Source organism: Diprion similis, chromosome 13, assembly GCF_021155765.1.
Source record: "Diprion similis isolate iyDipSimi1 chromosome 13, iyDipSimi1.1, whole genome shotgun sequence".
NCBI classification, from domain to species: domain Eukaryota; kingdom Metazoa; phylum Arthropoda; class Insecta; order Hymenoptera; family Diprionidae; genus Diprion; species Diprion similis.
This window is the reverse complement of record NC_060117.1, coordinates 613,186-638,065: the sequence shown is the minus strand read 5'-3', so window position 1 is coordinate 638,065 and position 24,880 is coordinate 613,186. Positions and strand designations below refer to the sequence as shown.

General features: G+C 39.9%; 4 protein-coding genes across 10 annotated transcripts; 1 reads left to right on the top strand and 3 right to left on the bottom strand.

Moving 5' to 3' along the window:
• Window positions 1-1,320: 1,320 nt before the first annotated feature.
• On the bottom strand, window positions 1,321-7,400 carry LOC124413909 (mitochondrial Rho GTPase). Of its 4 annotated transcripts, XM_046894713.1 has the most exons (15): window positions 7,360-7,400; window positions 6,794-7,161; window positions 6,449-6,654; window positions 6,298-6,348; window positions 6,123-6,224; window positions 5,931-5,972; window positions 5,686-5,851; window positions 5,382-5,502; window positions 5,111-5,303; window positions 4,614-4,880; window positions 4,110-4,322; window positions 3,672-3,868; window positions 3,140-3,178; window positions 2,859-2,930; window positions 1,321-2,038 (listed from the first exon to the last, which is right to left on the bottom strand). In XM_046894713.1, the coding sequence occupies exons 2-15, from the start codon at window positions 7,008-7,010 to the stop codon at window positions 1,912-1,914; spliced, it is 2,013 nt and encodes a 670-aa protein (XP_046750669.1). In that variant the 5' UTR covers window positions 7,011-7,161; window positions 7,360-7,400; the 3' UTR covers window positions 1,321-1,911. The 4 variants fall into 4 exon arrangements, with proteins under 4 accessions (XP_046750669.1, XP_046750671.1, XP_046750670.1 ...); XM_046894715.1 differs by lacking the exons at window positions 2,859-2,930; window positions 7,360-7,400 and having other exon boundaries at window positions 6,794-7,353; XM_046894714.1 differs by lacking the exons at window positions 3,140-3,178; window positions 7,360-7,400 and having other exon boundaries at window positions 6,794-7,353.
• A 1,099-nt stretch (window positions 7,401-8,499) lies between these two features.
• On the top strand, window positions 8,500-14,435 carry LOC124413908 (diacylglycerol lipase-beta-like). Of its 2 annotated transcripts, XM_046894711.1 has the most exons (13): window positions 10,380-10,478; window positions 10,592-10,804; window positions 10,966-11,288; window positions 11,600-11,743; window positions 11,842-12,010; window positions 12,145-12,268; window positions 12,351-12,494; window positions 12,579-12,690; window positions 12,758-12,850; window positions 12,999-13,153; window positions 13,323-13,466; window positions 13,688-13,806; window positions 13,958-14,435. In XM_046894711.1, the coding sequence occupies exons 1-13, from the start codon at window positions 10,384-10,386 to the stop codon at window positions 14,136-14,138; spliced, it is 2,016 nt and encodes a 671-aa protein (XP_046750667.1). In that variant the 5' UTR covers window positions 10,380-10,383; the 3' UTR covers window positions 14,139-14,435. The 2 variants fall into 2 exon arrangements, with proteins under 2 accessions (XP_046750668.1, XP_046750667.1); XM_046894712.1 differs by lacking the exons at window positions 13,688-13,806; window positions 13,958-14,435 and adding an exon at window positions 8,500-8,580 and having other exon boundaries at window positions 13,328-13,466.
• On the bottom strand, window positions 14,065-17,816 carry LOC124413912 (RNA polymerase I-specific transcription initiation factor RRN3). Its single transcript, XM_046894718.1, has 9 exons — window positions 17,641-17,816; window positions 16,985-17,188; window positions 16,655-16,874; window positions 16,453-16,564; window positions 16,181-16,333; window positions 15,470-15,973; window positions 15,144-15,322; window positions 14,567-15,068; window positions 14,065-14,185 (listed from the first exon to the last, which is right to left on the bottom strand). Exons 2-8 carry the CDS (start codon window positions 17,186-17,188, stop codon window positions 14,629-14,631), a joined length of 1,812 nt encoding a protein of 603 aa, XP_046750674.1. The 5' UTR covers window positions 17,641-17,816; the 3' UTR covers window positions 14,065-14,185; window positions 14,567-14,628.
• An 827-nt stretch (window positions 17,817-18,643) lies between these two features.
• On the bottom strand, window positions 18,644-24,819 carry LOC124413917 (glycine-rich cell wall structural protein 1.8-like). 3 transcript variants are annotated; one of them, XM_046894724.1, is made up of 9 exons: window positions 24,783-24,819; window positions 24,334-24,357; window positions 23,528-23,879; window positions 22,825-23,208; window positions 22,485-22,665; window positions 22,009-22,122; window positions 21,650-21,703; window positions 19,535-21,256; window positions 18,644-18,738 (listed from the first exon to the last, which is right to left on the bottom strand). In XM_046894724.1, the coding sequence occupies exons 1-8, from the start codon at window positions 24,795-24,797 to the stop codon at window positions 21,217-21,219; spliced, it is 1,164 nt and encodes a 387-aa protein (XP_046750680.1). In that variant the 5' UTR covers window positions 24,798-24,819; the 3' UTR covers window positions 18,644-18,738; window positions 19,535-21,216. The 3 variants fall into 3 exon arrangements, with proteins under 3 accessions (XP_046750680.1, XP_046750681.1, XP_046750682.1); XM_046894725.1 differs by having other exon boundaries at window positions 22,485-22,662; XM_046894726.1 differs by lacking the exon at window positions 19,535-21,256.
• Window positions 24,820-24,880: the final 61 nt, after the last annotated feature.

The window sequence follows — 24,880 nt, the reverse complement described above, 5'->3', positions numbered from 1 at the left end:
TTTTTTTATTCGCAAATTTAGTTACACATGAACAATACAAGGATATCGGACATTACATTATAATCTCCAGTGGTGCATAATTCATCTGTTTGCAGCCAGCATAGCTTACATTCCCATCGCAAACCTCAACTCAAAATGTCATAGACAAAAAAACGAAGAGTTAGTTCCGTCTTCCGGATATACATAAATTCAAGCGTAACCGTTTCTCTAATCGATTTTTCATCAGCTGACCTATTCAATTTTCCTTATTCAATAGGTAATTGTTCAAAATCTAAATTACATAGTAGATGTGTTCAATATACTTTTTCCGAATCATTCTTCTCCACTTTGGTATAAAAGGCATAGAGTCATTTTGTCCGGCATAACCATATGTATTATAATTTTATGTGCTATCATTACATGTACAATTACATCGTATGATATGATCATGTGAAAAATACTCGCTTGTAGAATATTCCTGCCGTAATTATATAGAAAGAATCTTCATGTATCACGATGTGGAAAATTCGTGCTTGTACAATATTCATGCCGTTATTATGTAGAAAGAATCTTCATTTATCACCTTTCCACCTCTCCTGCATGCCATTCTTAATTATTGAGAAATTCCGAGTTATAGCACATCGAAAGCTGCCTTGCGCCTAACGCTCCTTCAAGAGGCCTCCCAACACACAGAATGGCATGTCGGAAAGCCTGAGAATCCCTGCGCAGGCGTGTACCCCCCCGCCGAGTACACCGGCTCCAGGTCGTTCGTCCAATTGAATTAGCACTCGTAGCGTTTCATTCATTACGGCACTAACTTCACTTGTGACGCACGATTCGAGTGTAGAAATACCACTACCAATTTGTGAATTAGCACGTATGCCCCCATTGACTGCATCTAGCGGCAAATCTGGTAAACAGTTCATTCATTGGCAGTCATTCGCAAATGATCCGCATACGTCAACGCAGGACATGCTGATGAGATTGTAATTTTCGGCACTTTCCCGTTGATTTTCGATAGGTCATGAACTATTGAATTGGGATTCTAGTATGGGTCCTTACGCCCAAGGCGTTTTTGCACTCCTGAGAGTCTAATTGGCGAAAAAAGAAACATGCACGATTCCGAGGAAAAAATTTTGGCTTCAGAAATCGCAAAAATATGGAGGGCTAAAATTCAATTACAAAATTTGGCTTGCTTCTAATTGTCAATTTAATTACAGAATATGACCATAAGGAAAAACAGTACAATTCCCTCTTATGCTTGCGAACAATCAAATAAATAAGTTGTTGACGATCTTTGACCATTCACAGAGGTACGGTGCAAGCCCAGTAGGGCACAAATTATTTGACAATTATAACTTTATTGCATTCAATGTCATTTCTAGATGCAACGCTTTTATATAACAACGCAAAGCACACAGAAGACGAGTTACATGATGTCTATGACTATACCTTACATGGGAATCAATCTATCCTCGTAGACGACTAAGAATCATTGCCACTATAACTCTCCAAATGAAACTTCTTATTTTTCAATGATAACTAGAAGTAATGAATAAATATTTTTTTCACCTACATATAAATATAAGATATTCATCATACCTATGTATGCATATATATTCTTTACAGATTTGTGTCATTCAACCTTGAGTTTAGTTCCGCAGCTTAACAGTAAAGCAAAAATAATTTTATTCACATTCTTTGCAAAGAATTCCTACTAACAATCTATTTGTATGTACGTACGTATAACACGTGCCTGAAAGTCACTCTTACAGGACACACGTAACAACACTCAACGCAAGTTGTTGATAATCTGTGACATATATGTGCAACACTATGATAAACCTGTAGAGGTGTGTACGCATCATCATACAGAGACTATCTAAAAACGAGGTTTGTCAATGCGACAGCGTAAATTTGGGACATAATTAACTATCTCTTGTCAGTATTCAGGACGCGCATCACAACAAATCCAGCAACTGTAGCCACAGCAAGTCCGAGTCCAGCTTTCCACCAAACGACAGACTCTCCTTGTATCAAACCAAATTGCTTCATGTGCCTGCAATCATATTCCATAATTTACATAATTCAGTGCATCAAACATATCACTTTAGATTAACTTTACAGTATCAAGAAGGGATTGTCTAACGATGCAAATCTCTACCTATAAACAGCATTTTGGTGAATCTATTTTATTAGTACATTAGGTGAATAAAGTAAAACCGTTCCAACTTCAGGTTTGCATAATCGTACAAAAGTATTACAACTAATATTAGTCGCATTGTTCAGTAGTAATAAATTCACAGCTTTAATAAGAGGACAGGCATAATGTGCGATCAGGCAGGATGTAATAAAATTGGTAGGGTATGCTTTTTTTGAAAGATTCAAAACGCAGAGTACGTACAAAACTCATTCTCCCAATTATCGTAAGACGTGAAACGGGGTTTTAGAGTGAACACGGTAGTTGATGCCAAACAAGCAGAACAACCTAGGTATAATCGTTGTGCGAGTTAGAAATAAAACGCCAGGACTAAATCAAATGGCGACGATGAACTTCATAAATTAAACTTTCAATTATATTTCTCTACAGCGATCTAATTGGTTACTGAATACACCAATAAAATTTTTAAATAAACGTGCAATTCTATTCAGTGTATTAATTGTCAATGTCATCGATTCATCAATGTATCGAGACATTTCAATAGGATAGTCCTTTACTAGAATAATTTGTCATAATTCATTTACACGTAATCTCATCGATAAGAGTTTCACAATAAGGAATTTCGTCTTGAATTATTGTAAAACAGGTATGTGACAGAAAGACAAATCACGCATGCACACAATGGCAAACAAATGAAAAGAGTAATAATAAGGTGAACCTTCTAATCGAACTCCACCACTCAATGGGTGAGGGTTTCACAAGTAACATGTGGACCATACGCCTCAGTGGACTGAAAATAGTAATACGATGACATAATCATGTTCGAAGCACGCTCGAAAATCAGTAAAGTCAAATGATATGATTGTAACATGCGTGCGATTTCATGCCGTATAGGATGAATAACGCATGTTTCTAGGTAAGTGCACTGGTTACAGGTGCAGGTGCAAATGCGTCGAGTTGAAGCTGTTGAATAAATTGGATTGTTATAGTTCAACCAACCTGTGCTTGTAAAATAATACCCACGCTGCTTGAAAGCGGCTAAATGTCAAATTTTTTTGTATTAATGTTTTGCGACAGCCAATTTTCTCACACCAACGTACCTATTCCTTGATTTTGTATTTCATTGTTTGAAAAAGTAGCAAGTTAATAACGCTAATCTGAACGCAATTCTGCTGCATCACTAAGACATTCTAGGTATTATGTGTAGATTTTCCCGGTCTAGAAAGTCAATAAAGGGGGGAATAAATATTCATAGCAGAATATTTAGATATAACTAACTTTATTTACCTCGGTCAATGAATAATTTTTTATTTTTCTGACGAGGGCCCCCCTCAGGGCCAAAAAGTAAAAAATATTTGACTTCCCCCCTTTATTAACCTTCGACACTAAGAAATCTAAACATATTTCGACATATTTGTATATATTTGTAAATGATAACTAATCATCAAAATCTTGATCATCAAGCTAGATACGTTGGATAATAATAATCGTAGTGAATCAGGATATTTTACTAAAAATAATGCGGACTTACGGGAATGCTGCCATAGTAGCCAGCTTGACAAATATTTCACGACGCACAGTACGTGTAACACTGTAAGGCTGAGGTGGCATTAATTTGTATTTGCTGCAGAAACTGTTGGGCTGCAACAGATAGTCCTGCTTCGCTTCCGTGAGGTCACTCTTGTTTGCGACTATCAGTACCGGTATTTTACTGTCGGCAAAGTATTTCTACAAAACCAATACATTGCAATTAATATGCAGCACACATACTCCCAGGTGTACACTGAATTGAGCATGATCAAACAATATGCTATGCTGCAATGACAATTCGTGAGTGTCTCAAGATAGTATAGTATATAATTTGATAGCAGAATAGATTAAAGTTCCACATGTTTAATAATATGTTACTATTGAGTATTAATGATAACTGGTAATTAATTCAGACATATCGCTGGATGCAAGTGCTTACAATGAAAATCCGAGCAATGTACTCGAACGATTTTGGATTGCTAGCGTCGTAAACGAGAGCCGCAGCGTCGCATTGGATTTGTGCAGGTGTCAAGGCATCTTGAACGTTTAAAATATTTATGTCCCTGAGCACGATCGTTTTCTCTTGTCCATATACATGCACCGTATTCACTGTGATGTGTGAGGTGGATGGGACTATATCTGGTTTCAATTTCTAAAGGATAAAGAAATAAGTATAATAATGTGGTAACGGAAAGTTGATCATTTATCCGTAAAACTACACGAACCAATTGGTAATCATTGCCAGTTCATACTTGTGAACCCCACCGTAAGATTCTCCAAATTTAAAGCATGTAAAAAGTGAATCACGATAAACCTTGAAAAGTACGTAAATTGTCAACATTCGTCAAGCATCTATTCGTAGTGATACTTAGGTGGTTTGGAAATTGAAATTCTCAAAAATAGAAACTGCTCACAGACGTTTTAAATCGGAAATTTCCATCACCTCAAGTTTTGGATCTACGAAAGTTCTGCATAAGGTTGTTTTGCCGCTGCTCTTCGGTCCTATAACGTGACAGCTATACACGTTTCTGCTGGACTGTTTTTTGGCCAAATCCAATTTTTTCTCACGTGTCACGTTAATAGCATTTGTTTGGCACTCGTTATTATACATATTGTAACCAAGGTATGCCATGTATTCCAAAGTTTTTCGTACATTGGTCAACGTCATCAATGCCCATTGGCACATAAATCCTTGAAATGTGATCCAACCCTGTGAAACAACAATCAGTTATGACGTCATTATTATTGTCGATTATCTACAACTGGTGTTTTGTTTTGAATCAATGGAATGCAAAATATCGACAATCAAAAACTTGGTACTTGTACAAGAGTGGCTAATCTTCAAGCGATCAAGACGTGATTTCTGGAATATGACTTGGCTAGGTCAGGTGAATATATAACTGACACTAAAATAAAGAAGAAAACCGCATAGGTGCAAACCTTTTCGTTGGTAGGTACGACAAACCGATATTCGTCACCCCAGGGTGGACTCGGACAGCGAGAGAAAAGCATCTCCAGTTCTAGCGGAGATAGAGCGCCGTCATGATCGCAATCGTGTTGCATAAAAAGTACAGCTAAGAACTCCTGGCCTTTGTGCGATAATTCGGTCGTACAGCCCAATGGTACCTTCAAACTATTAAAACTATTAATCAAAATAATTGAAATAGGTACAAAGTACGCCTCATTTGGTTATCAAGCATATGGTACTCACGGAGGATGGATATATTCTTTAGACATTAAGAGATCACTGTCGTAACCAAACTTTCTGAGAACAGCCCATGTCGTTTCGTTGCGACCTCGCTGTATAAATAGACACTGCAGATACATGAAACCTGGAAATATTGATTTATTTACTTTTTATTTTCTGTAAAGCATGTACCCTCACGAATCATTCAACTAGCTTTAAGAGAAAAACAAAAGTAACTTCAACGCTGGACAGTAAAAATTTGTATAAAGTATAACAGAGTAGGGCTACAAGTGTGAACGTAAGGAAGTAATTGATGACCGAGGCCTACCTTTCATTGTGACGCAGCCCTCGCTAATCCCATCGGTGATATTTTTAGAAAGAACTGCTTTTACATCAACTAAGACTTGAGGTTGTAGGGGAGTATTGAAGCACCATTGTTGAAACGTGTTCAATTCCATATCGTTCAACAGACCGTCATTGTCAAGGTCACATATCTGGAAAAAAATAAACATCGCAATTAACAAGGATCAGGAAATCAAATTGGCTTATTTCCATCAGCTTCGTTCGACGTACCTTAAATATTCTTCTCAGTGCAGTTTTGCATTCGTCCGTTAACTGCAATTTGAATGAAGATCACACGAAAGACAAAAAGATATTATTTTTACCCATGGATTGGAAATTATTGTTTACTCGATATTTCTATTTCATTATTTGAATTCGACAAACATCCGATACGTGAGTGTATCAGTAATGCAAAAAGCTCACCTCTTGTGTGTCGTAGTTGTAAAGGGGCGTAGTAGGATGCAGGACAGCTTTTTGCGCATAATAAAACATTTCTGAAATATTTTGCAACGTTTTGGCGGAACACTGTAATTAAGAAAACAAACGTGACGGTATGACAAGAAAATCCAATTAGGATGACCAAATAGCAATCATTTACCTCGATGCAGCTCTCTATTTCAGAAAATTCTTTCATAATTGGATAAACGGCCTGAAACAAGAATATCAGGTAGTACATTTTTGGAGTAGAGAGTTTTCCCAAGACAATAGCTTTATATTAAATTTGTATCGTAAGTGACTGATATTCCAACCTCAATGGTTGAATAGTCGACGAGATCAATTTTATTGCCAACAAGAACGATTGGGCATCGGTTGTTCGGCGACGACTGTCTGATTAAGGGTAACCAGTAACTGGCCACCCGGTCCAACGTGTCCTCATCCTCCACCGAATATACCACACAAATTACATGAGCCTTTTGAATTTCCTCTGCTAGCTGGTCGTCCGTCTGTTCTGCAGCTAAGAATTCGAGTTTGAACTTAATACGAGATAACTACGTTGACATCGACATCGAGGAAAATGGATATTGATACACTTGCGACTCGAGGTGCAGAATATATTTTGGTACGTACATGAATGAACAGAGACGGATACTAACCCGAGTAATCGACTATATGAGTGGGGACCTGTTCCGGAGTGACATCCGCCGGTATCGTGATCTCCTCAGCCTTGCTGGGGACATCCTCGGCGTACTCCTCGCTAACCAAGGAGAGTATCAGGGAGGTTTTTCCAACTCCACGCTCCCCCACCAAGAGAATTCTAACATTTCGCCGCGTCCCACCTTGACGCATAACCGTATTGCCGGCCGCAACCATTTGTCAAGAAGCTTATACGAATTACGGGCATTCGATCAGGGAAATTGTCATCCTTAGTCTAGTCATGATCATCCCGGGTATTATAGACGAGGACGACGCATTGCGCGGAATGGTTTGAACGCTCCAAAGGTACACATACAAATAACGTAACCTTCAAATCGAACGATTATATCAACTCGGTACCTGGCGTCTTGTTCAACGAATAAATTCGTCACTCGCAGCACCGGCGACTGTACATTTATGGCAATTTATGGAACCAGGTGCCTCAGCTCGACGACATTCGTCTGTCGAGCTAATGTTTGGAAGAAATGTGATGGAAAAGCGATGATAACGATGTTCAACAATTCACCCCTCACACGACCATCGTCATCCCGACGCCGCCCGAGCGGCCCCCCGAGACGAGACGAACCTCGACGGCATGCGGCAGGAGGTGCTAAGCTTTTTTACCCGCAGGAGGCAAATCAAACAAAATCAACGCCAGATGCCAGCAGATATCTGACGCCATTAATTTCCAGCAACGCGGGCACGGCTCCAGAAATTGAATACACAATACTCGTGGCTCTGGGAAGTCTCCGATCGTTGTAATTAATTAATTATGAAAAGCCCTCGGTGTGAGAATTTAAATTTAATTTAAATTCAAATACCGTTTATCGCTCGCACACAGGTTCGTACTCGCGAGATATTTCCTTGCGCGTTAATTCCAATTGAACTGTAATTGTTTTGGGAAAGAAATAAAACGGCAGGTACGCGTCATTTGAATAATATGACCCTCATAAGTATGGATAGATGCATATGTATGTACATATGTACATACATACATACGTACGAATGCATGCTACATACACGCATAGGTTAAATTACAGGACTAGGTATAGTTATGAATGTTATGATAAGCCGTAGGGCAATGACGCAATAACAATTCCTGCCATGTGGGGCAGAAAAGTGCAAGTGCATAATATAATCACGCAATGCTGTAGATCGCGAGCTCAGGAGCTCCATGCAACTCGAACTCTCCCTGTTGAGGGAAAGCCAGTCGTACGGCACGCTAAAAGGGTCGTGGAGCAAGGTGAACGAGTTCGCTTCAGGTGTGCCGTGTAATATGTATACGTCTCGATGCCTGTGTAGGTAGAAGCGGTAGAAGCGTCACCTTGTTGTGAATCGTCTACAAAACCGACAGAGCTAAATGAGAATTTAAACTGAGTTAGTCGCGCGCGCGCCTTGATCGCCGCGAGCGGAAAAAGTGTAAAAATCATCCCTCGTCCCGTGCCTATAGTCGTAACGCGGACAGAAAAATATCGTATCTGTCATTACCGGAACTGTGCATGGTGATTAGCCCCCTTTCGTCGGTGATCAAATCTATTCTAGCTTTTACAGAAATATGTAAGAATGTTCGGTAGAGATAGTTCGCTGCGTGAAAAACAGTTTTTCGTCAAATGTTCTTCAGTCCTTTCTTACCGCTGGGCCGCAGTTCAACCATAACAATATACCCCGCAATAATATTATTGTAACTGTTGTTACGTTTTACCCATATACGCGCTGATTTTGATTCGCACATATACGGAAATAAAAGGTAAGTCGACGTACCGCAAAATATCTTATGATTCTAAGAAAAATCAATTCATTAACAAATCGATAAATCAACTACACCTATACCTCTCTATACGGCCGATCTTTACACGGAATTTCGCTATAACGGTCTTTTTTTTAATTATGGCACTTCATCGAATTGTGGCCCACAATGCTTCGTTATACGGGCGAAAAAATTATTTCCATGCAAGCACTTTTATAGGAAATAAAACGAATAAAATGCTTTATAAACTAAAAAATATGTTATTTTATAAAATATTGAAACAAATCCAATTTAATTTTAATGGGTTTGTGTAAGGATAATAATTGCAGCACCGCTATCACATTTTTATTTCATAGTTTTATTTCATGTCTAATCTTTCTGTTCACAGCTCACGCGTAATTGTAATTTAACGTATTCGATATAGACCTGTCAACTAATGATCACTGAACGTAGAATTATATCTTTTACTACCTTTCTTTAATACCGCGAGAGCAATTTCGGTGATTTAATTGCTGCTTACACCATCATCTCGGTACAGTAAAACGGACAAAAGGTTGAGAAGTTCTCTAGAATATAGGGTGCGAACAAAAATAGGTATTATATAAAAATTAGCCAAATTGTCATTCTGAATCGCGCGATTTCTGCAGTCTGCAGCAGCATATTCATACGGCGTCGTTATTTTATGACCATATTAGGCCCTGACAAGGATTTTTTGTTAGCTGGAAATTTGATTTTCAAGCCTTGACGAGAACCTACAGGTATCTCTGCCGTACGTACAAATTCACATACACGCGTACACACGCGCAGTGCGTAGTCTTTCATTTTAACAAGCACACACTCTACGTCAGGATCAACAGACGTACGTACGCAATATATAGGAATGATAGAGCGGAGAGTTTGTACAGGTAGGAGCTTTCTCCGCGTTGCGCCAACTTTCACTATATTCCGTAATTTGGTACAGACGCACATAGTACAGAGCAGTCGCGGTTTTTACCATGTGTCATGCACAGGGATATACGCATACGTATCGGTAAACGGTTTGACAAATCTTAGGGGGGAGGCTGCCTCTTCATTTCGGCGGTGGCATCACTAAAAATCGCAACGCGAAGGTTGTCTTTGGACTCTGCCCACCTGCGGTGGGTAATGCAAACGCATTTCTCTCAATTATTTATTCATGAGCAATTACTTGTTAAAAGAATTTAATACACAAGCGCAGTTGTTGTCTGGGTATTGAGATACATGCCTGTAGCAATCATTTACGTGTACAATCCACAATTCGGCTTTGTGTAGAGTTTAGTGCCGCGGCTCAAGCCGTTAATCAAACAAAGTAGAGAACGTGGCGAAAAAATTTCATCGCTAAACTTACGGGTCAACTATTTGAATATTTCATATTTACCGACGTCGGCAAAAAAACAAAACGGATTGTTTGCTGTCCCTGTGAGTAATAATGTGCATGTCATTCTGAAGAACCGGTTTTTAACGAAAGCGCAATGAGACAATGACGAGCGTTTCTCTAGCTATTTATTTGTATTTCCTGGAACTTTGTTCAAACGTATAATAAAATCGTTTACCTTAAATCCATCATCCAACAGTGCACTGCCAAAGAAGATTTGGCGAAAAACCCTGCCAATAGATCGAAAAAAATTTGCTTGATTTAAACAAGTATCATTGTATGTTTACAGGATATTAGTATTTGATTATTATGAAAATTAAATCAACGAAAGTAGGAATACCAACGGGAACCGATTCGAAATGTAATGATGGATATTATTGAGAAAATGTAACTTTCTATTTTTTAGAAAGATGCCAGCCTTGAAATTATTTGGACGAAAGTGGTTAGCTGCCACTGACGATCTCGTATACCCCGGGCTGTTCGAAATTTTCATTCGAATTATTTGGTAAGGCCGGAACATCGATTGACATTCTAAAAATATTTCATAGCACCTGATTCATTCGGTGAATATTAACAAAATTCTCTAAACACGTGTCACGGCTTTGACTATTCCCTCAGGTTAATCCTAATGACAATTGCGTGTATAAAATATTATGAGGAGACTTGGAAATGCCGGACCGGTGGTGAATTGGTGCGTGTATTCCTAGCTGGGGAACTAACGCTCCTGGGCATAATCGCCACGCTGTTATTCGTCATAGTAACCTACAGTTCGAAAGGGTCTATCACAGACACGTACTCTCGTCGACTGGTCGAACCGCTCCTGACCGTCAAGTAAGCCATAATTAGATCGCAGTTTTGCAGAATCCTCCTCCCAGATCACTAATTTTCCTTCGAATATTCCCTCCAACCTGTGGTATATACCTATAATGAGCAATAAATGTGGCTGAAAAACAGTGCAGGTACATACATACATACATACGTTAATGTTTCAGGGTATTGTTAATATTCCCTGAAGTAGCGTGGAATGTTCTGGGAACATTTTGGGTATTCACTCGACACGTCGAATGTTCCGATGACAACTATACAATACCCGTCGTAGAGGGGCTGGTTTTGTTCCACTGGGTACTACTTGGCTTAACGATGCTAGGACTGGCTCTCGTCTTCGATCCTCTCGGCTCTTTAGGCCTCGAAGATAAGACTTTACAAGATTTCGAGGAACATCGCAAAGTATCCAACACGTGGATACGAAGGTTCAAATTTTTATGGTGGATGCAGCGAGATGAAAGTGCCGACGAAACGTTTCAACATGTTGCTGGTGAGACATAGGTACATATGGGTGAGGTTGCCACGTGATCGTTGATTGCAACGAAGCTTGTACCAGTTTTGCGGAGCACTAATTATTGGAGACAGAGAGTGTATTCGATCGGCAGCGTTATGTCATTTTAAAGACGCAAGAACCGAAGCTTGTACTACTTCTCGAGTTTCGTATAACATGACATGCTTAGAAATGATTCGGTATCTATAGTCCGTTTGTGAATGGAATAAGTCGGTTAGAAATATCAAATTACAATGGCTATTTTGTCAAGATTCAAAAACGTTTCGTTTCGTTTTCATCCTATGCGTTAGGATTACTCAGCGCACTGTTTCGAGGCACAGATCTAGTTCCATCTGATGTTATGGCGGGCTGTATTCTGTTGAGAGTCAGACAAAAGCGGGAGACGCTTGAATTGAAGCGGCTTCGCATCTTAAATCGCCCAGTATATACTTCCGGTGAGAACAATGCTCAAATAATACAAGTTCTCTAATTTAGTAGTATCGCTATAGTATAGTTACTCTTATTCGATTAATTCTCTCCCACTTTTTCCCAGATGCACAGGAAATTTTTCGCCTCACACCGAGCTGGATGTCGCTCGAATGGGCTCAGCATTACATGCAGTTATCCGTAGCTTCTTATGCTTGGGTATTTGTCATGTATCAGCATATGTGTACAGGCTGCTTCAGACTTACCAAATACATGACTTGTTGCGCGTGTTTCAGGTATATTGAGCTAAACCGTAAAACTATATTGATATATTTCAAGAAACTGAAATTCAAATTTTACTACGACTTGCGAGATAAACCAGACCCAGCTAATGATCCCTAATATCCGTGTACATCTTGACTTGTTCTAGGCGGAAGGACAACGCGGTGATCGATGACAATTGCTGTTTGTGTAATCTTGCCGGTGTAAAATACTTGTCTCAGTTATCAGAGGACGATATCTTATACGCTTCGTTTCGAAACCACCTTTGCGAGGTGCGCGGAAATGAGATGAACCAACAAGCTAGAAAAAAGATATCTACGCAACTAACAGAATTTTTCTTCACCCTATCAATAGATACCTTTCTGCGTGGTTGCTGACCATAAAACTGCAAGCATCGTGATAGTGATTCGGGGATCGCTATCTTTGCGTGACCTGTTTACAGATATTGCAGCAGCTTCCGATCTATTTGAAGCGGATGGCTTACCACCTGGTAGTATGGTACGTAAATTACGGCAAGTGCGTTTCTTTCTTTAAAATTGGCGTAATTTCGGCAAAAGTCCAAGAATACACGGTTCATTACAGGCTCACAGAGGGATGATTATTGGTGCCAAGGTGCTATTGAAACAGCTCGAACAATCCAAGATTCTCACTAAAGCGTTTGCCACGTACCCGCACTACAACCTCACACTCACGGGTAATTGAGTACAACTTTTAAAAATGTAGTATACCACACGGGTCTGAAATTTCCAAATATTTTCAAGGTCACAGTCTGGGTGCTGGATTATCCGTCCTCCTAGGCCTCCTGATTCGACCGCTGTATCCAAATCTGAGAGTCTACGCATTCTCAACACCAGGTGAGCGCGTACCGTGACAATTTTTTCGCTGCACTACGAGTGGGAATAACGTACTCCTAGAGATTTTCACACCAAAATACCTTTTATCCGTACCGGATAACCCTGCCGTGAATGATGCTTAATGGCAATTACCTCGTGTAAATTACAGCTGGACTGCTTAGTCGAGAAGCCGCCAGGATCACCGAAGAATTTGTTTTCACAATAGGTCTCGGAGACGATCTTGTTATGAGACTTGGCGTAGACAGCATTGAAAATTTCAGGACTTCTCTTCTCATTACCCTGCAGGCTTGCCGTTTACCCAAGGTAATCCATATACCATGTGAAGCTTCCATAGAACATGTGCCCCTAGATCTATAGGTATAATTTGCGGCGTGTTATATTTAACGATGCATTCTCAACAAGAAATGCAAATGTTTCGCGCAGTAGTGATAAAAAAGAAAAAGGAGATATTAAAGACTCACAATAATTTCAGTACAGAGTGGTCCTCAATGGTCTCGGTTATACTTTGTTTGGTATACCTGAGAGGGACCTTGAAATGTTGTGGCAAAACGGTAACACAGTTGGATCTATACAAGGGCAACATCCACTCCTTGCCGATCGACACACAAGACAGATGGTGGGTATAATTTAATAACTTCTCTAGATCGTCATTACATAGCGGCAGAAGTCTGCATTAGAATATAAATACAATACATCAAGTGGTCATCAAATTCCCGTTTGATGGTGATTCAAGTTGGCCATTTTGGCAAACAATTATAATCCGGTGATGTTTCATTAACAAACTATGTATCTGTTACCTTGAGTCATTCTGTAGTGCCACACTCTTACTTTTTCAAGGATGCAACAATATTGGAACGCAATGTGGCTCTGCGAAGGTACTCGAGTGTTCGATTATACACAGCTGGGCGTATACTTCATATTTCAAGGCTCAAATCAGCCCTCCAGCAAAAAAACAGGTAATTCGCAAATTAAAAATTTCACCTTCAACGTCGTACCTGTGAATGAATTGAAATGAATTCATTGATGTTAACTAACAAAATTCACCTCTTTTGCGATTCATGGCTCACTTAAGCTAAGGTCCGATAACCAGCTTCAAGTATGTTACAGTAATGAAAGCAAAAGTGACAAATGTCGATACGAAATGCGTTGGGCGCAAGCTGAAGACTTCATGGAGTTATCGGTGATGCCGAGGATGTTATTGGACCACCTGCCTGAAAACTTGGAGCATGCGCTGACTGTGTTACTTGGTCAGCAGGACGAGGTACCCGAGGACATTAGTATAGTGTAGTTCAATGGCGTTCAACCGCCAAAGTTCAGCATCATGATAAAGACTAGCTGAAAATTGACCAAGAAAATCAGTATTTTTATATTTATACACATTATACCTAGAATCAAAAGATGTTCGAATCAATTTATACTGCGAACCAAATTATTGATCATTCGTAAAATTCATCTTTATGTACAAGATTATACATCAAGTTTACCAAGAAATCAATTGAACTAAATTATCCCAATTCATAATACAACGTACCAAGTAGCTTGGTGTGTGACGCTTGATTCGGAACATTGATAGGCGTTTAATGAATTTCTTAAAAAAATCTGTAGCATTTGGGATAAGGTGTCAAGTACACGCCAGTGATGTGTCGATATTTTAGTATTTCCAGTTATCAATAAATAAATAAAATACTTTTGTAACATAAAAAGATTGATCGGTACCGTGTGTAGGAATTTTATGACAAAACGTGGGACATCGCGAGTCCCTACACAGTGTTGAATGTTCAGGGTTGCAAGAAACCAGGTGATGTTCCATAAGAGAAGACATCCATGTGATTGCACGAGCTCGACAATGGAATTGAGGTTTCATCCATAAAATCGTCATCGTCATTGTCATCTCTGCAAGTGGTCAATGTTGATTCCTCATCGGTTGCACTGCCTTGATATACCATGTAAATCGAAGTAAATCTTCGGCCACTTCTCAGGAGAATGTAGGGGTCAAAAGGAAAGAAAGTATCCAGCCACAGAGTGACACGGTTGGTACTTTGAACGACGGGTAGATTACTCCGAGCGTTGTGTTCGATTATTGTGTAACAGTAGGCCAACTGGTAGGTGCGCGTTATAGCCGCGAAATTCCGCACTACTGCCGGTTGGCAAACTTTTAATGGATTCAGTCGACATGCTATAATCTTCGTCAGATTCAGGCTTTGAAGGAACAACAAGTCTGAAAGTATACAAGTTCGTAAGTAACGATCATCGATCAATTTGAAAGCTTTGTACCGACATCGTGTCTACATACTTTTTCTTGTCTCAACGAGATGCTTGTGCCTAAAAGCAATGACATAAAACATTGCCTGGCATACGGCATAAAATACCGCGTGCACCCTTACATCGCTATTAGCGCACTCAAGGCTATCTTGCGATGATATGTAGCTGTGTATCCACATCGACATTTTCAATAACGTTGATTTGATCACTCTGCAAAATTGAAATTTTTATTATTTAGGGAGTGTTCATACGCAAATTTTTGAAATACCATACTAGAGATATGTCAAGATAAAACTTGTGCAATATTGAAAGATAAGTTTCATAAAGTACATATAGGTTTATTAAAGATTGACGTACTCAAGTTGAATAAATGTTGCTCTGGCGAGTAGACTGGCGATATAGGATACGGAAGATTGTCGTATAACAGGGGCAACGTTTGGGTCAGAGACTTTCTGCCACAGCCAATTTACAAAGGCTTCGGATACTGTCGGTTTAAAACTACAAATATAGAACATGATAAACTGTACGTGATGGCTGGCGTGCGTGGGCAATATTATTTGTTCAAACATCTTTAGGAGATCGTGATAGAGACTTTTCAATGATTCCCAGTTGAGTATTCCCTGATTGTGGCAGCAGTTATATATATATGCAAGCACCTGCTCCATGCACACGTCCAAGGTGTTCGCAACAGGATGTTTCATTTTTCGTATTTCCTTCTGTTTCTCATTTTTTATCGCGTCACCCTGCACTTCGTCTAATGTGAATACGAACTGTGCGCCATCGTCACTTTCATCCATATCTTCGTCGTCTTCGCACTCGTCTATTTCAGATCGTGGCGCATAAACGTCCAAAACAATTAGCCTGAAAACAAAACATAATGAATAAAAATACCTCGTGTAATAACAGGTCATTTTCTTATCAAATTTGATTCAACTATACTTGGTTGATTAAGAAAAAAAAATCCCGGAAATAGTGCTAAATTAGGGGTTGATGGATATTCACGATTGATTTATATCCAGACCAATAGGTATATAAGGTTATATTACATCAACCTCCAGTTTTAAATACCTGTTGATTATAAGCGAGAGAATGTCAGATCTGAGATGTGGGGCATACTCCAGTATTTGAAGAAGGGCGTATATGTAAATTTCATGTCTTTGCGTGTTGAGCCTCCAGTATGGGTAGTTCGCCACAAGTGATTGTAACAAAAGGTCGGTAGCCCTACAAAAGAAACACAATTGTTAGGAGGCATTATAAACAAACCGATCTGCTCAGTATGAGTCGGCAACTGCAGTAGAAAATTATGAAGCATTGGAGAGCGTAAGAATTCACATCCTTACATGGGAATAATTTTCATAAGCATCCGCAGGACGTCATGCACGTGTCTTAACGTTTGCAGATCCTGTTTTTTTGATTTGGCAAATTCCCATTCTGTAGCATTGTCGTCCTCTTCTGAAAATGAATAATGAGTCAGATAACGAGGGCCGTTGAAGGGTGCAAATGAGTGACAGGTGAAGTCAGGTACGTAACGGCTTTACTTACCGGATTTAAATCGATCTACTAGCTTGTCTATTATAAGCTTGGCATGATAGTTATGAGCAGATACTAGATCTTCAAGGAATTCTTTGTAGATCGTCGTTACTTGCAACGATCTGGTTGTCCAATTAAGCGTCAGCAGTGCCTCGATAAATAATCTATGGGACGGGCCAAGTAGCGTGATACAAGCGTGTGTCTCCGTCAGTAACTCTATCAACTCGCTTTCCTAGAAAAAATTATGAGTTGTGAAAAGTGACAAACAGGTAGAAATTACGACTATGTCGATTAATAAGTTTGCCAAAAATGTATATAACAATATGGGATAATAATACATACCCTAATATCCGAGTCACGAATGGTACACACAAGATTTTCATATTGTTTGTGATTTATCCCACTTTCGAAGTTGAGCAATATATCCTTGAGATTTTTGGGAAGTTTGAACTGTACTCTGTTTGCCTGGTTGACAACTTTTGCTCTAATGCCTGGGCTTTTCAATATCGAGGATACACTGCTGAGCCTTGACGAGGCCACAGACATCTGAAATATTCCAGAATTGACGATACTTGCAACTAGCTGCGTTTATCATACTCTAACAGACATTGAGATATTTGGATATTAATAAGAATCACTACCTTTGCAAATAACTGAACAATCTCTGGTGTCGAACAATAATAATGAAAAGGTAATCTGAGGATACGACGAAAAAATTAATTTTCCAATTCTCACAACTTCGGCCGGCCTCGTAACATGAGATACGCGAGCAAACATATGTGGGGATTAGCATAAAGTGTAGCAACGTGTAAATGACATAAGGTCCAAGTTATCGAATATTCGAAACGCGATCACTTCTGCTCGCCAAGCTGACGCATATGCCTGGAATTTGGCGCCCGCAGACCAGACGGATGAGCGACATTGGCGATCGCCATGTGACGGCTTGTGAGGTTAACGCCGATTTAATAACCGGGCCAAATCGTCGTTGCGGTACTTACCTTTGGACGGGAATGAATGAAATTCCTTTTATCTACGAGGCTTGCTTTCACGTTCTATCGTTCCCTTTAAAAATTAAACGATTGTTCGATCAAACTGAATCACTATCTGTCCAAATCCGTACGAATTTGCGCACAGCGAAACCTGCATCGCTACGAGCACCAGGCGCACACTGTTGAGGTTGTGACGGTTGTGTAGACCACACATGACATGCGGCGGAAACCGGAAACTGACCAACTCAATTGAGAGTCCGGCAAACAGACTGCGGATCGGAGTAGTTAGAATTTGATGCAATATGAAATGTAGTTTTTTGGGTTTTTTTGAGATATGTTTGATACTGTAAAGTTATCGGTGCTATTGCTTTTTAAATTCGTCATTTGAACCTCTTTGTTCAAACTTGGGTGGTATGAAAATCCGATTATAGTTGGTATATACATATATAATATATATATATCTGTATCAAATCCTAACGCAACTCGAATTTAAGGGGGTCCCCGGGTCGATTCCGACGTTGTCGTATACATTTTCAGATTCCGAAGTCCATGCATCTCAAGCGCGATAAAGGGCTCAACAGCCTGATTCTGTACGCAACTCAGAGGAAAAACACTCCAATGCATTTTAAATTGCCGCCGAAATAAAGAGATGGCACGGATTTTACGAAATCGCAATTTGTGCTTTACACAATTCTTCGTGCAATTTGTTGGGGTCTGAATCCACTTATACAATTAAACACATACTAATAATATAGGGAATTGTTCTTCAATCAGGGTTACAGAAATCCAACAGTTTGTCTCCCCCTTGTGAACTTCCGACAGCCGCAAGTTACAAGTCTCCTGCAGTCGATGGTGGTACACAAAAATGCAGGGAATTGGAAATATACGAATACACGGGATTCTTTTTTAGGTAAGTCATGTGTTATATATTTATTTTGGTACAACAGAGCTAGCCAAACCAGAAGTAATGGCACATGTTCGGTGTCGTCTGCCTTGCATCCGGCACCTGTTGTGCTTTCCTCACCGTGGATGGGATTTAATCGCTCGAGGGATTCCAACTTGAGTTCATCTCAATGCAGGTAATAGTCCGCTCATCCTGGTGGATATCTGTTAAGAAAATTATATTAATACAGACTCTCTAACGCAAAGTATAGAAATATGAATTTTGTTAGAGAACGAGTGTACCTAATGCACCTCATTGACTAATTTTCGGCACGTGAACCGTCAAATATCAAGTATATTTGTTTTTCGCGGCCTCGTTATAATAATTTTACATCAACAGCTGAAAGACGACAAAAATCAGTCAATTTTGGAAAAGCATAGAACTAGAGATGAATCGAAAAAAAAGAAAAAAAAAAAATAATTGCCACCATTTCAAATCAATTTTACACAGAAATATCTGCACCCTAAACGAGCCTGTGGCTTATATGGTTGATGTGGCAGTACCATCCTGTCTAATCGCATTATTAACCACGCAAATTCCAGTAGCGCAATGTCGGAAGTGTAAGAAAACGTCGGCATGACTCTAACGCCAGAGTTCGTCAACTTGTAACACTTTTCACAGTTTTCAGCCAATTTGAACTCTAAACGAACGCTAAAAGCTGTAGATAGCACGCAAGTAACGTAGTACATACGCTCTGCACTATTTATTGATTTTATGGCAACATGTGAATTGTTATAGTGAAAATTGATAATCAGCCACTGAAGCAAATACTTGATAGGGGGCAAGTTCGGTTAAATTGAAAATGTATGAATTACACACGGAGGTGTATTATATGTATGTATGTATATTGTATACAATAGGAGGATACAGATGTGTACGTATGATGGCATAGAATTGAATGTATTCTAAAAACGGTAGTAATGAAAAAGTAAAGTGAAGGGCGCACGCGTCTCAACATACCTTTTCCCACTTCAAAGCCATCAGCTTTGGAACGGAAACGCAATCGCTTCACGCTATCCGGTTATTGGAGGATGATAAATCGCCAGAGTCTCTATCCGCATCTATCGGGCGCATATAGGCAAGAGGAGACCGTTGTTTTTGCTCTCCATTTATAAGAGGATGACGAGCGTCGCCCGTTGATATCCGGCTAATCCAGTTAAGCGCTCGCATCTACGGCCGGGCAACGCCAACGCTTCGGTTGCACTCTCGTTATTGGAGTATAAGTGCATGGTCAGTTGATATCGAGCTAATCCAGCCGTGCGATCGCATAAACAAGCCACGCGTACAGACAAAGGTGACTGCAAATCGTGTTCTCTGGCAACCCAGGTCGTTTTCCAATGGATTTTCGGACTAAACCGACATAACTTTTAGGAGCCTTTTTCAACAGCCACTTCATCGCTCGCATCCCAGGGCAACGCGTGGCCAGGCGCTAAGATCGATAGCCTTGTATGCCCAAAGTTGGGGGTCAATGGATTACCTTTCTTGATTTCTATAGTCCTTACATAATACACCCTAGGCATGATTGTCACGATTCGTGATTTGGATCGATACGAGTCTCATATTTTTTTCTACTCGTTTATAAAATCTACCATGTAAAGAGCGGTAGGTGGGATATGTCGGATTAAATTATTCAAACAAATTAACGCCAATGTTGTCTCAAAAATCATTGGTTTGTTATCTATAATTTGTGCATTGTGTTTTTTAACCAATCGCTCAGGGCATTGAAGAACCAGCTACAATCATGCGACATTTGGAAATTCAGCATAGTATTAAAGAATAAAAAATAGGTGTATATGTAATAACGGAAAGCCGATTGAGACGAAATCAATACAACCGGGCACTGCGGTAGATCGGCTAATGACTAGTGAAATTATTATCAAAGGGAAGAGACACCCGTTCCACATTTTGTATTTCAGTTCTATCTCCATGTTGTATCGATTTTCCATTAGAAATTTGTAGACATACATTAAAAATCATCTCAATGACGTTTTCGGTTTATTGATGAACAGTCAGACATAATTGTTACATGTATAAAAAAAAAAATAAATGATACACAGCACATCCCTCATAGCTCATGTTTACCCTTTCCACTGCGGTCCTACGCTAACTAAGGGAATGAAAAATATTATATTCAGTAAGGTTTCAAACTGTTGGCCTTTGGTCTATGCTTGAATGGAATATTATTTCAGTTAAAAACCAACACTGTCGTCAGCAAAATACGTTCTCTACAATACGTGAGATAAACTTGGCAACAAAACTAATTCTCAATGAAACTTGATTCAGGGTATAAAATATCATATCGAACGGTCAGCGATAGTCACGCGAAATCCGTTCACCTTTGCTACACAATAATTGTCGTGGGAATCTAATACTTACATAGTGTCGCTGTCAACCTAAATCTAAGTTTTGCGTTAATAACTTTTCCCGGTCTTACTGCATCTTATGATAGTTACCTTAAAATTGTTACTTCAAGTTTAATATAAATTATACATTTAGGTTTCAGTAATTCATAATTGAGTGGACTGCGTTTTTCTCTTTCATAGGGCAGATCGAAACAGTTGTGGCGCAGGTTTATATCCGCACGCTAATCGCCGCAAGGTATTTATTTGTCTCCGACGAACGCTACCGATCGGTATAGTACTTTAGTACCTCGGCGGCATCGAGTCTGCCGGACCTGGGAAGCTAAAAGGTCAAAAATTGAAAATCGCAGATTAATTTTTTCGCTTCGTACCGCGGCTTGTTAGAGTTACAGGGCAGAAGAATCAAGACTGCCGTCAGTCAAACTGAAATATTGTTGTCCCTTCGTTGACGCTTGAGAAACAAATGACTTTTGAATGGAAACTGACGCGAAAAAACGTGATTCTGCAGCCGGGTAACGGCACGAGGGAAGTGTAGGTAAAGCGAAGAAAGGTCTAGGACCGTCGTAAAAAAACTGTCGTAATTAACTGTGATTCGGGACAATAACGGTTTTCATTTAAATGCGTTCGCTGCCTAAATATCAACCTCGCAGACAAAGAATTATAACGACGTACGATGCGTACGAACGGCAAAAAATCAGTGCTAATATTAACTCACCGTCCGGCACTCCTTGGACCGTAGGGATCCGTCCGGTCATATCCGTCGCTGTAACTGAAGTATATCGAAAAACGATTGATCAGAAAAATTAAACGGACATTGGATTGTTTAGCTTAGTTGTTGATGCGATTGTATCCTTGCCATGAATCAGTTCAATACAAAGATTTTAACTGGGATTAAACAAGGACTTTATATTGCCTCGAAAGATTAGAAATTGTCTTAATTTAAGGAAGACACATCTTGCCCAAATTTCGAGGCTTTAATCGTGAGTTCACCAGCCATATGGATCGCCGTATGAATGTCGAATACATATTTGTTTAAAACTAATGATGGTATTGAAAATCATTCAAATTACTCACCCTCCACCAACTGGAGGATACCCTCCGCTAGGAGCGGCACTCCCCGGTCTTCTGCTAAACATGTCCGCTTGTGGCCCGGGACCTGTGCTATAATTGGGTACTGCACCAATGGGCCTGTCCAATAAAGAAAAATTACTAAGAAAAGTCCTTTCGTTCCTATTGAAATACATTAGTCTATCCCTGATTTACAGTTACACCCCCTAGACCTGCTGGAAACCCCTGTCACGCGGCGTTATAATATTGTAACCAAATTATCTTTCATCCAAATCAAATGAATAAAGCAATGTTTCGTGTGAAATACTCCACATGCTACAATATGTGAAATAGGCGTATCGCGCTTAGTAGGGTTCAAATTATTGCGTGAACCAAATTATTCTTTGGGACAAATGCACTAGCGAGATCTTGGAAGAGAGTTAGGAAAAACGAAATCTCTTAGTTTAGTAAGCAAAAACCATAATGTCTCGGGGAAAGCATACCCAGCTTCTGTGAAACCTCCGCCATAAGCTGCTGTGGCGCCTCCATTCCTCATTGGTCCCGATACTCCGCGATCGTAATCGTTTCTCGGTGGATATTCGGCAGTACGAGCGCCGCCAAATGTGTCGCTACGGCCATAATCAGCTGGGCCACCACGGCTGAAGTCACCTCCCATACCAGCTGCTTTGAGAAATACAAGTTTGCAAACGGATCAGTATAAACGTCATACGTATCACTACGATCCAATATAATCACGTTATAGAACAAACATGTCTGTTGCACTTCAATATAGAACATGGATCCTATACAACTATAAGGTTCACAGCCGGTAGTAACACTTACAAGAACGGCCCCCAAAATCTGCTCTGGCTCCAAAGTCTGCAGCTCGACCAAAGTCTGCACCTCGTCCATACTCTGGTGTGGCCGTAGGTCCGTATCCTCCAGAAGCCCCCGAGGCAGGGCCGTACGCTCCTCCCATTCCTGGTGAGCTTGTCGAGTATCCTCCCAGACCACTTCCGCTATTTTGTCCGTAACCACCGCGATCGTTGTATCCACCGCCGAAATCAGCGCCGCGACCAGTGTAGTCGCCTCCTCCCCGATTACCGTAGTCGTTGTAACCACCCCCGGCACCGGGGCCATTTCTGCTGCTGCCAAAATCGCCTCTTCTACCAAAGTCACCCCGTCCACCTCGATCATTGCCACCAAAGCCGCCATCTCTGCTACCACCTGAAAAAAACCCACATTGCTTCTCATATGTTCTTTGCTTGAATGATCAATTTAATTATCGGCACTTTTGTTTGATTTCGACGATTTGTATCTTTGCCATGAATCAGTTAAATATGATGAGATTTAACTGGGATTATACAAGGATTATTTGATGTAGCCTCGGAAGATTAGGAACTGTCTGAATTACAGAAAGTCCTTGCCCAGGTTCTGAGGCACTTTCATATACAATTTAACATGCATGAACAAACTATATCACAATATCGATCATTTTGACATCTTGTATGAAAATTCTTAATCATAGTGTTGTCGGTATTTTTACCTCGACGATCATTATAAGGTCCCGGTCGTCCGTCCCGTCCTCCATCTCGACCTCCTCGCCCCCCTCTCATTGGACCACCACGACGATCGCTGTCTCTGCGAGCACCACCCCCGCCACCACCCCCTCGAGATTTTCCTGTCGACTGTTCGACATTGATGGTTGCTCCTTTGAAACTTGAATTGTGAAGAGTTTTGATCGCCGTTGCTGCATCCTCTTCCCTTGCCATATGGACAAATCCATAACGGTTCATCACATCACACTCTGTGACTTCGCCGAATCGTAGGAACAACTGTCGCAATTCATCATTGCGACAATTTTCTGGCAGTCGGCCGACAAAGATCTTAGTTTTTCTCTATGAATTAAAATAAAGACATATTGTGCGTTATTTCAGGGACAAATTCAAAGAACCAAGAAAAAGAAATGCTTGGCTCTTAACTGCCTTGTGAAACTTTCATAAATAAAGTTGTTCCTGCACAAAGCTCTTTAATGACAACGAAGGATAGATTCATTGATTTCAAGTATGGTAACGAATTATGTGTAAATAAGTGTTTTTTTTTGGCACACATTTAAAGACGAAATTTTTACAAAATGATAAACAGGTTAGACGTGCGGAAACCCAAGTACTGTATCTTTCAAATCGACCATAATTATGTACAATACAAATATGGTGTCTGTTGAAGAGTCAACTTTTCTATAGCTCGATCCAACTGATGAACAAATCTCACAAAATTCACTTTGAATTGATGTGAAATATGTCGAGCATGGCTTGGTTCGTCGAATGGGTGATGTTGTGCTTTTTCACTTACCGGCGCAGCAGTAGAAACTATTTTCTGTAAGGAAAGAAACACCAGTTATTACATTAAATATTAATCAGAGAAATTGTGTTCTACAAAATTCTTCTGACAAAAAGTAGACGAGTGGAAAAATAATGAAATATCAATTTCTCAACGTAACAACAGGGTCAAGTCGCAGAACAAGATAAAGCTCAAGTTGCCGCATACGGGTAAAATAAGATAATAAACTAGCAATTGAAATTTTGTCAAATTTCATGGAGAGCTGATATTTTTACAGCAATATTTGGCTGAATTAGCCAATTTTAATGTTCAGCAAGATCGGCTCTGCTAGCTTGAGATTAATCGAAACAAAATAAGGCAATTTTTATACGCAGCGAGAGTAGAATAAATCTTTACGAATCTATAACTTGGTCCCATCCATAAAGTGTGAATGTACATCTAGCTAATTTGAAAGTACATACCTTCTCTTCAGTCATTTTTGTAAGAAGGAAATATCAGCTGTAACAAAAACAAAATAGAAATATAATTAGTATAATCATTTATATGCACAAATAACAAA

Bases quoted from the DNA above. Each gene is read 5' to 3' on its own strand.
- LOC124413909 (XM_046894713.1), bottom strand. From the start codon at position 7,010: ATGGTTGCGGCCGGCAATACGGTTATGCGTCAAGGTGGGACGCGGCGA. The intron at 5,973-6,122 runs GTGAGCTTTTTG...TTCAAATTGCAG, and splicing joins ACAACTACGACACACAAGAG to TTAACGGACGAATGCAAAAC. The intron at 5,852-5,930 runs GTACGTCGAACG...ATTTTTTTCCAG, and splicing joins CACTGAGAAGAATATTTAAG to ATATGTGACCTTGACAATGA.
- LOC124413908 (XM_046894711.1), top strand. From the start codon at position 10,384: ATGCCAGCCTTGAAATTATTTGGACGAAAGTGGTTAGCTGCCACTGAC. The intron at 12,851-12,998 runs GTGAGCGCGTAC...TGTAAATTACAG, and splicing joins CTACGCATTCTCAACACCAG to CTGGACTGCTTAGTCGAGAA. The intron at 13,807-13,957 runs GTAATTCGCAAA...AGTATGTTACAG, and splicing joins GCCCTCCAGCAAAAAAACAG to TAATGAAAGCAAAAGTGACA.
- LOC124413912 (XM_046894718.1), bottom strand. From the start codon at position 17,188: ATGTCTGTGGCCTCGTCAAGGCTCAGCAGTGTATCCTCGATATTGAAA. The intron at 16,875-16,984 runs GTATGTATTATT...AATTTTTTCTAG, and splicing joins TTCGTGACTCGGATATTAGG to GAAAGCGAGTTGATAGAGTT. The intron at 15,069-15,143 runs GTATGTAGACAC...GTATACTTTCAG, and splicing joins TCTCGTTGAGACAAGAAAAA to ACTTGTTGTTCCTTCAAAGC.
- LOC124413917 (XM_046894724.1), bottom strand. The intron at 23,880-24,333 runs GTAAGTGAAAAA...TTTAATTCATAG, and splicing joins TAGTTTCTACTGCTGCGCCG to AGAAAAACTAAGATCTTTGT. The intron at 22,123-22,484 runs GTATGCTTTCCC...TTTATTGGACAG, and splicing joins GGAGGTTTCACAGAAGCTGG to GCCCATTGGTGCAGTACCCA.